Source organism: Nipponia nippon, unplaced genomic scaffold (genome assembly GCF_047370975.1).
Source record: "Nipponia nippon isolate SJK-2023a ecotype South Korea unplaced genomic scaffold, ASM4737097v1 scaffold_9, whole genome shotgun sequence".
NCBI lineage: Eukaryota > Metazoa > Chordata > Aves > Pelecaniformes > Threskiornithidae > Nipponia > Nipponia nippon.
The window spans coordinates 5,289,892-5,299,422 of NW_028262413.1; the positions used below are offsets into that span (position 1 = coordinate 5,289,892).

Below are 9,531 nucleotides of genomic sequence, written 5' to 3' on the forward strand. Positions count from 1 at the left end.
CCCGGTGCTGCAGGACCGCAAGCCCCGGAGCGCCCGGTCCCCCGCCGCCCCTTGTCCCCTAGTGTCCCTAGCGCCCGGTATCCCCCGGCGACGCCCCGCTCCCCGCTTCGCCCCGGTGCCGGTGCCGGTGCCGGTGCGGCGGGACTGCAAGTCCCGTCAAGCCGCGGGAGGGCGGCGCGGCCAATGGGGCTCGGGGGGCGGCGCGGCCGGTCGCTGCCTCCGCCGCCGCCCGGTGCCGCGGCGCAGAGAGCCCCGGAGCGGCCGCGCGGCGCCGGCCCCGCAGCCCGGCTCTGAGCCGCCCGCCCGGCCCGGCCGCCCCCGCCGCGCCCCGCCGCCCTCAATGAGGTTCTTCCGACTCACCTTCAAGTGCTTCGTGGATTGCTTCTGAGCCCCCCCCCCCCCCCCGCCGCCCCGCTCCCCACGGCCACGGAGCCGCCCCCGACCCGCCCCCGCTCCCCGGCCCCCCGCGACATGCCCCCCGTCCCCGCCGACACGGCCGCTCCGCAGCCGCCCGCCGCCCCGCGACGCGACGCCGCCGCCGCCGCCGCTGCCCCCGCGGGCTCCGGTAAGCGGGGGGCGCTGGGGCGGGGGGGGGGGGGGGGGAGGCGGGGGATTTGGGGGGGCCCACGGCCACGCGCGACCGCGGCGCGCCCCCTCCCGCCGCCGCGGGGTGAGTCACAGCTCTGCATTGTGACGTCACGCGCCGGCCTGCTGTCTGACGTCACGCCCCCACGCGCGGAGAGGGGCGCGCGTGACGGCAGCGTGGACCCCCCCCCCCTACAGCAGAGGGCCGTGGGGAGGCGGAGGGCGCGGAGCCCCCCACGGCGGGCGAGGAGCGGGCGGTGACGGCACCGCTGGTGGGACCCCCCGGCCCCCCGAAAGCGGCCGCCCCCGAGCGGGAGACGTGGACCCGGCAGATGGATTTCATCATGTCCTGCGTGGGTTTCGCCGTGGGGCTGGGCAACGTCTGGCGCTTCCCCTACCTGTGCTACAAGAACGGCGGAGGTGAGCCCCGCGCCTGCCCCACGAGCGCCCCACGGCGGGGGGGACACCCCACGGTGCGTGGCAGCACCCCGCTTTCCACCCCATAACGTGTGTGGGTGTGGGTGTGGGGTCACCAGCCCACCCTGCACCTCCCCGGGCCTTCTGCGGGGGCTCGTGGGCCACCCCACGGGCGTCCGGTGTCACCCACGCGGGTGGGGGTCCGTGGGGAGCCCCCCACCACCTGCCTGCCCTGACCTACATCGGCGGCGCGGCGAGGGGAGGGCGCAGAGGCGCCTTCGCCATTCGCTGCGCCCGGGGCGGGCAGCGCGGGGAGCGAAAGGGGGGGCCCGGGGGGGCCCGGGGGGGGCGGCGGTGGCTGAACCGGCCCCGTGTCCCCCCCCTCGGCCCCAGGCGTCTTCCTCATCCCCTACCTGCTCATCGTCTTCGTGGGCGGCATCCCCGTCTTCTTCTTGGAGGTGGCCCTGGGGCAGTTCATGAAGCAGGGGGGCATCGCCGCCTGGAACATCGCCCCCCTCTTCAAGGGTAACGCCACACCCTGCCTGCACCCTGCCCGCGCCCTGCCTGTGGCCCCCCGCACCCTGCCTGCGCCCTGCCTGTGGCCCTCGGCACCCTGCGCCCTGCCCGTGCCCTGCCCGTGGCCCCTTGCACCCTGCCCGTGGCCCCTGACACTCTGCACCCTGCCCATGCCTTGCCTGTGGCCCCTGGCACCCTGCCTGTGGCCCCTGACACCCTGCGCCCTGCCCACACCCTGCCCGTGGCCCCTGGCACCCTGCCCGTGGCCCCTTGCACCCTGCCCATGGCCCCCTGCACCCTGTGTGGGGCTGGCAGCACCCTGCCCACACCCTGCCTGCTCCTGTGCACCTTGCCCGCGTCCCACTGCTACCCTGCACCCCGGCCAAGGGTGGCAGCTGCCTGCACCCGTGCCACCGTGCGCTGCCCTGCCCAGCCCTGCCTGCCCCCCTGGCTCCCTGCCGACGTGCTGCTGGCTTCCCTGCCTGCTGCCAGCTTCCCCAGGGGCTGCCGGCGTCCCCACCTCAGCAGTGCCCCACTGGCTCCCCGCTGTCCTGTGTCATGCTGCTGGCTGTCCCCATCCTGTCCTGCCTGGGGCTGCCACCTCCCCCTTTCCCGTCCCGCCAGCTCCCCCTGTCCCGACCCCACCACCTCCCCCTGTCCTGCCCGGAGCAGCCAGCTCCCCGCATCCCCGTCGGCTCCCCGCTGTCCTACCCTGGGCTGCCGGCTCCCTGCGTCCCCACCAGCACCCCATGTCCTGCCCCATCCCTGCCAGCACCCCCCGTCCCACCCCAGGCTGCCGGCTCCTCCACCCCGCCGGGTGATCTCCCCGTGCCGCAGGTCTGGGCTTGGCCTCCATGGTGATCGTCTTCTTCTGCAACTCCTACTACATCATGATCCTGGTGTGGGGGCTCTTCTACCTGGTGCACTCGCTGACGGACACCTTGCCCTGGGCCACCTGTGGCCACGCCTGGAACACCGAGCAGTGCGCCGAGCTCTTCCACCTCGAGCTCTGCCGCAACGGCAGCGCCAACGCCAGCGCCGGCACTGGGCCCTTCAACCTCAGCTGCGCCGACCTGGCCAGCAAGCGCTCGCCCGTCATCGAGTTTTGGGAGTGAGTGTGGGGACTGGGGGGGTCTTGCTCGGGGCCGAGGGGGTCGCGCCGGCGCTCAGCATGGCCCTGCTCTGCAGGAACAAGGTGCTGCGGCTCTCGGGGGACCTCAGCGAGCCAGGGGAGATGAACTGGCAGATGATCCTCTGCTTGGTCACCACCTGGGTCGTCGTCTACTTCTGCATCTGGAAGGGCGTCAAGTCGACCGGGAAGGTGACGCTGGCGGGCAGGGGGGACACGTCGGGGCCACTGGCAGGCAGGGACGGGACCATGGCACACAGCACTGCCGGCTCCTGCCCTCCTGTGCTGCAAGACCGCCTGTCCCACATCTGTCTGGGAGGTGCCACCAGCTGCTGGGGACGTCCCCGAGCCCTGGTCCCACGGGGACACCTGTGGCACGTGATGGAGAGCCCCGGCGCGGGGGGTCTTACTGGCACCCACTCCTCTGCAGATTGTCTACTTCACGGCACTCTTCCCCTACGTGGTCCTCATCCTGCTGCTGGTCCACGGTGTGACGCTGCCTGGGGCGCTGGGTGGCATCGTCTACTACCTGAAACCCGACTGGTCCAAGCTGGCAGAGGCACAGGTGAGGGCGGCGGGGAGGGCAGGAGGGGGCTGGGTGCTGGGCGCCCCCCCGGCACCCTCCCCGCCCCCTGACGCCGTACCCCGCACCCTAGGTCTGGATCGACGCCGGCACCCAGATCTTCTTCTCCTACGCCATCGGGCTGGGTGCCCTGACCGCGCTGGGCAGCTACAACCGCTTCCACAACAACTGCTACAGGTAGGGCTGTGCCGGCTGCGGGGTGTCCCCCTGATACGTCCCCCGGCATCCCCCCGGCACCCCCTGACCCGCTCTGCCCGCAGGGACGCCTACATCCTGGCCGTGATCAACAGCTCCACCAGCTTCTTTGCCGGCTTCGTCGTCTTCTCCGTGCTGGGCTTCATGGCATCCGAGCAAGGCGTGGACATCTCCAAAGTGGCCGAGTCCGGTGAGTGCTGGCCAGCAGGTGCCCGCTGGCACCGTGTCCCCTGTGTCGTCCCCCCCCCCGGGGTGGCACCGCTGACCCCGCTCTCCCGCAGGCCCCGGGCTGGCTTTCATCGCCTACCCAAAAGCCGTGACGCTGATGCCCTTGTCCCCGCTCTGGGCCACGCTCTTCTTCTTCATGCTCCTCGTGCTGGGGCTGGACAGCCAGGTGCAGCGGCGGGCAGGGGGATGGGGATGGGGAGGGGACGGGGGTGGCATGTCCCCACTGAGCTCCGCTCTCTGCCGCAGTTTGTCGGCGTGGAGGGTTTCATCACGGGCATCCTGGACCTGTTCCCCCAGCCGGGGGCTGGCTCGCTGCGCCGCGAGCTCACCGCTGCGCTCTGCTGCGTCGTCTGCTGCCTCATCGACCTCTCCATGGTCACGCAGGTGGGGGACGTGGCAGGGACGCCGGCCAGCTGGCCCCACGCCGGGCACCCGCGCCTGCCCCCGGGACATCACCTCCCACGGGGCCCCAAGCGTGGGGTGGGAGCCCCCTGGGGCTGCTGTGCCCACGGCGGCGGGGGGTGCCCATGGCGGGGGGGTGCCTGTGGCTGTGGAGGTCCTCGTGGCCATGGGGGTTGCCCATCGCCATGGGGGTGCTGTAGGAGCACCGGGTGCCCATGGCACGCAGGGTGTCCACAGTGGGGCACCGGTGCTGGCAAGGCTGTGCCCGTGCCGGCGTGGAGGCGCCTGTGCCAGTGCGGGGCAGCCAGCGCAGCCCCGGTGATGCGCGGTGCCGTCCCGGCAGGGCGGCATGTACGTGTTCCAGCTCTTTGACAACTACTCGGCCAGCGGGATCACGCTGCTGTGGCAGGCTTTCTGGGAGTGCGTGGTCATTGCCTGGGTCTACGGTGAGGCCAAGGGGGACACGGGGGGGACATAAGGGGACACGGGTGCCCCGCGGGGCCCGGCTGACGCCCTCCTCCCCGCAGGCGCTGACCGCTTCATGGACGACGTGGCCCGCATGATCGGCTACCGGCCCCTGCCCTTCATGAAGTGGTGCTGGGCCGTGGTGACGCCGCTGGTCTGCGTGGTGAGTGGGGCCGTCCCACGCGGGGACACGCGTGTGCTGGCGTGTGCATGTGTGTGCCCGCTGCCCCGTGCCACAGGCACCGGGCTCCCCCAGGCGGCTGCTTCGGGCACGGCAGCCATGGGGTGACACGCGTGTCAGGGTCACGGGGTGACACGCGTGTCAGGGCCATGGGGTGACACACCGTGGGACCTCACCACCCCCCCTCCACCCAGGGCATCTTCGTGTTCCACGTGGTGAACTACAAGCCGCTGACCTACAACAAGACGTACGTGTACCCGTGGTGGGGGGACGCCATCGGCTGGGTCCTGGCGCTCTCCTCCATGCTCTGCATCCCCTGCACTGTCCTCTACAAGCTCCTGCGCTGCAAAGGCTCCCTGCGCGAGGTGAGGGCAGTGCGGCGGGGGCCCTCCTGCCTCTGTCCCCAACCCGTCTCGGCCGTCCTTGTCCCTGTCCCCATCCCAGTCCCATCCCCTTTCAGATCCCAGCACTGTCCACGTTGCTGTCTTAGTCCCATCCCCAGCCAAATCCCATCCCTGTCCCCATCGCTATCTCATTCCCATCCCTGTCTCCATCCCTGTCTCACTCCCAGCCTCACCGGAATCCCATCCTTGCTCACATCACTCTCAGTCCCATCCCCATCCAAATCCCGCCCCTCTCCCCATCCCTATCACTCTCACTCCCAGCCAAATCCTTTCCCTGTCCCCATCACTCTCTCAATCCCATCCCCATCTCATCCCTGTCCCCATTTCAATCCCTTCGTCATCCTAGTCTCACCCCCATCCCCATCCAAGTCCCGTTCCTGTCCCCATTGCTCTCACTCCCATCCGAATCCCATCCCTGTCCCATCATGACATCACTGTCTTAATCCCATCCCCGTCTCATCCCTGTCCCTATGCTATCCCTCTCCCTCTCTCAATCCCATTTCAATCCCTTCCCCATCCCAGTCTCACCCCTGTCCCCATCCAAATCCCACCCCTGGCCCCACCTTGGTCCCATCCCCGTGCACCCGGGGGATGCACCGTGCTGGCTCCAGGCAGTCCCCAGTGCTCCCGTCCCTGGGTGCTAACACGGCGTCCCCGCAGCGCTGGCAGCTCCTGACCACTCCGATCTGGGGCCACCACCACCTGGAGTACCTGACACCCGAGGCAGAAGCCAAGCTGCTGGCCCCGGAGCCCCCCAAGGAGAAGGCGATGCTCTTCGAGACTGTGATCTGAGCGTGGGGAGGGTCACGCTGCTCCCGCCTGCCATAGCAATAATGCCAGCACCGCCTCCCACCCATGCTGCCCCGTGCCCCCCGTGCCACCCCGGCCTGCCGGCCTCGCCGCAGCGGGGGGTGCATGACTGCAAGGCTGGGGTCGTTGGGGGACGGGGGGACGGGGCGGCCGCGGGGAGCGGGAGGGGTCCCCGGCGCGGGGGAGCGCGGCAGCCCGGGGGGCTGGCGGGGAGGCTGCGGGCCGGGGGAGCAAGCGGGACAGCCCTTCCCTGGCCCCTGCCCGCGGCCCCCTGCTCACTAACCGCTTCCTGTAGCGTCCGTCTGGTGTAACCCCGACCGCCCCGACATCTGGCAATAAACTGGGAGACCCTGGCAGCCCTGGCACCGCAGGCAGGGGAAGGGGAGCACCGGCAGCAGGCAGCTGGGGGGGCGAGATGTAGGGTGGCACCTGCCTGCAGGGGACAGGTTAGGGGTGGACAGGGCTCAGGGATGCCAGGACACCTGGGTTCCTCTCTTGGGGTGGCTCAGGGGGGAGAGGCTGTGGGAGCAGCAGGGTCTCCATCCCCCTCCATGGCAGGACGCGGCTGCCCGCAGGCTGCGCCAGCCCCGGGTTTCCCTGTGGGACTGGGGCACCCCACGCAGCCGGGGCTGGCCCCGCTCCCCGGCGCCGCGCTGGCCCCAAGGGGCAGGTGTCAGCCCACCAGGAGCTGCTCCTGTCAGCTCTGGGGTTCCCCGCTCCCTGCACTGTGCCGTAGGGACAGCCCCAGGCTGGGGGGCCGGGGATCAGGGGATGAGGCAGCTCCTGGCTGTGTGCCTGGGTCCAAGGGAAGCCAGAGGCTCAACCTGCCCCAGAGCCCTCAAGCTGCTGAGCCCAGCCCCAGCGGGGTGCCAACCAGTGGGTACGCGTCCCCTGTGCCCAGCACCAGCAGCTCCCGGGGGGGCCAGCTCCGATCCGTGCTGTGGAAGCCCCCGGCACGCTGTGTTCAGGGTGGCTGCCAGCCATTCCCGTGCCCTGGCTGGGCATCAGCGTCCCGCCGTGCTCAGTGCTGGCACCCATCAACCTCCAGCAGCGCCGTGGTCACCCTGGGTGGTCCGTGGCCATCCTGCCCGTGGTAGGACAAGGCAGGAGAAGTGCCACCACCTGCCCTGGCCATCCTCAGGCACGGGGCCGCGGCAGCGGTGCCATGCCAGGGGGGCCGTGTCCTGCGCCTGGGGGCACTGGGGTGCCGCAGGGGCTTGTCTCGGGGCGCCGGCTCGCCCCACCATGATACCCTTTCACCCTACTGGGGCGAGCCGGCAGTTCCTGCCCCACCGGCAACGCACACCGTAATTAGCGCAGGCAGGGCGGAAGCATCAGTGATAATTGGCGGTGACTTGTTAACACTGGAGCGCCACATGCCCAGGGTGCGGCAGGACTTTCCGGCAGGGCTGGTCTGCGGGGCCGGCTGGCATCCCAGTGTGCCGGCTGCCGTGCGGCCATGCGGGGCCTGGCTGGCTCCCCACCACTGGAGCGGGGCTGGGGCTGGGCGCGGGCGTGGGGGTGAGCTCTGTCATCGCCTTCGCTTCGTGCCGCAGCACGCCCTGGCCCCGCCAACCCTTCGTAAAAGGCACGGCCGTGGGCTGGTGTCGGGGCACTGCCGGCACAGACGGTGAGAGCGCGGGGACCGGGCTGAGGTGGGCAAAGGGGGGGCAGAGGAGGAAAGAGGGCCCCGTTGCTGGCCAGGCTTTCCCCACGGGTTTCCTGTAGTGCCCACGCGACCTCACGCGAGGGGACTTCACGCGCACTGTGCCCTCGCAGGGGCAGGCGCCCGCGGCACCATGAACCGAATCACGGTGTACGAGCGTGCCAACTTTGAGGGGCTGAGCCGGGAGTTCACCTGCGACGTGCCCGACCTACACGAGCTGGATTTTGGGGACTGCATCGCCTCCCTGAAGGTGGTGGGGCAGCCCTGGATCGCCTACGTGGACCCCAAGTACGAGGGGGAGTCGTACGCCTTTGAGGAGGGCGAGTACCCCTCCGTGGAGCGGCCCAACAGCTTCTCGGCGCTGCGCCTCGTGCTCCATGACCTGGGGGACCCCCAGATCACCCTCTATGAGCGCCCCAACTTCCAGGGTGCCTGCAAGGTGGTGACGGAGGAGACCAACTTGGCGTACGGGTACTTCAACGACCGAGTGGCCTCCCACGTGGTGCAGCGAGGCGTCTGGCTGCTCTACCAGCACCCCGGCCGGGGCGGTTGGCACTGCCTGGCATGGCCCGGAGAGCATCTGGCCGACTACAAACCCGAGCTGAACTTCCAGGCTCGGTTGTCCCACCTGCGCCCACTGCGGCCCGGGCAGCCCCTGGTCTCGGCACGTCTCCTCTGGGAGCAGAAGCGGGTGGAGGAGGAGCGGGAGGTGCTGGTGGATGAGATCGAGGGGGTGAACGAGACGGAGTCGGAGCAGGTTCTGGCGGCCAGCAGCAGCCGGGAGTACAGCACCACGCTCTGGCAGAGCTTCCACTTCAGCAACGCCACCAGCCTCAAAGCCGGGCTCTCCTTCACGCTGATCGTGGAAGCCTCCAACATCTTCACGGTACAGAAAGGGCGCAGCGAATCCAGCACCCGCCGGGAACGCGTGGAGGTGCAGCTGCCAGCCAAGATCCCGCCGCGCACGGCTCTCAGCATCCAGGTCTTGCGGAAGGAGGTGACGCTCTCCGTCCCGGTCCTGCTCACCATCACCCAGAACGAAGCCGTCCGTACGGAGATGGGCGAATACCGCAGCGTCTCGGGTACCAACATCAGTGCCCGCTATAGCTTGAAGCCTCTGCCGGTTGTGTGCAGGCAGCAGGCAGCCACCGAGGGGACAGAGCCGGTGCCCGGGACAGAGCTATAGCTATAGGGCACCGGCTCTGTCCCCTCAGTGCTGTGGGACCCCCAGGGACACCTGTGCTGCCTGCCCATGGAGGAGCCAGGACCCATCTTGCCTGGGCACGTCAGGCGGCTCCGGCTGGCAAGACCTGACGGTGCCTCCTCCCGCCGGGTGTTGCCAATAAACCCCCTTCCCCAGCCGCTCGGGTCTGCTGCTGCTGGGGCCAGGGTGGGAGCGGGCTGGGGGGACACTGGGCTGGGGCAGCCGGGGGGACACTGGGCTGGAGGAGACAGGGGATACTAGGCTGGGGGAACTGGGGGGACACTGGGCTACTGGGGGGACACCAGGCTAGGGGGGACACTGGGCTGGGAGAGCTGGGGGGACACTGGGCTTTGGGGGACACTGGGCTGGGAGAACTGGGGGAACATCAGGCTGGGGCAGCTGGGGAGACACTGGGCTGGAGGAGCCAGGGGACACTAGGCTGGGGGAACTGGGGGGACACCAGGCTGGGAGAGACAGGGGGACACTGGGCTGGGGGAGCCAGGGGACACCAGGCTGAGAGGGACACTGGGCTGGGAGAGCCAGGGGACACTGGGCTGCTGGGAGGACACCATGCTGGGGGAGCCAGGGGACACTGGGTTTTGGGGGACACCGGGCTGGGGCAGCTGGGGGGACACTGGGCTGGGGGACAGGGGACTGGGGCAGCTGGGGGGACACTGAGCTGCTGGGAGGACACTGGGCTGGGGGAACTGGGGGGACACTGGGCTGCTGGGGGGACATCAGGCTGA

General features: G+C 70.3%; 1 protein-coding gene and 1 pseudogene across 2 annotated transcripts; both read left to right on the forward strand.

The window, feature by feature from the left end:
• The first annotated feature begins 414 nt into the window (after positions 1–414).
• On the forward strand, positions 415–6,271 carry SLC6A8 (solute carrier family 6 member 8). 2 transcript variants are annotated; one of them, XM_087743768.1, is made up of 14 exons: positions 415–565; positions 784–1,005; positions 1,396–1,527; positions 2,356–2,629; positions 2,707–2,839; positions 3,078–3,212; positions 3,304–3,407; positions 3,491–3,615; positions 3,707–3,819; positions 3,900–4,037; positions 4,399–4,501; positions 4,583–4,683; positions 4,896–5,066; positions 5,766–6,271. In XM_087743768.1, the coding sequence occupies exons 1-14, from the start codon at positions 472–474 to the stop codon at positions 5,895–5,897; spliced, it is 1,977 nt and encodes a 658-aa protein (XP_087599894.1). In that variant the 5' UTR covers positions 415–471; the 3' UTR covers positions 5,898–6,271. The 2 variants fall into 2 exon arrangements, with proteins under 2 accessions (XP_087599894.1, XP_087599895.1); XM_087743769.1 differs by having other exon boundaries at positions 457–565; positions 787–1,005.
• A 120-nt stretch (positions 6,272–6,391) lies between these two features.
• On the forward strand, positions 6,392–8,767 carry LOC104016979 (epidermal differentiation-specific protein pseudogene; annotated as a pseudogene).
• The last annotated feature ends 764 nt before the right edge of the window (positions 8,768–9,531 follow it).

What these genes read in the sequence shown, in the direction of transcription:
- SLC6A8 (XM_087743768.1), top strand. Translation starts at nt 472, where the DNA reads ATGCCCCCCGTCCCCGCCGACACGGCCGCTCCGCAGCCGCCCGCCGCC. An exon ending in GTGCTACAAGAACGGCGGAG is followed by an intron (nt 1,006 to 1,395) that starts GTGAGCCCCGCG and finishes CCTCGGCCCCAG; the next exon opens with GCGTCTTCCTCATCCCCTAC. An exon ending in ACCTCTCCATGGTCACGCAG is followed by an intron (nt 4,038 to 4,398) that starts GTGGGGGACGTG and finishes CCGTCCCGGCAG; the next exon opens with GGCGGCATGTACGTGTTCCA.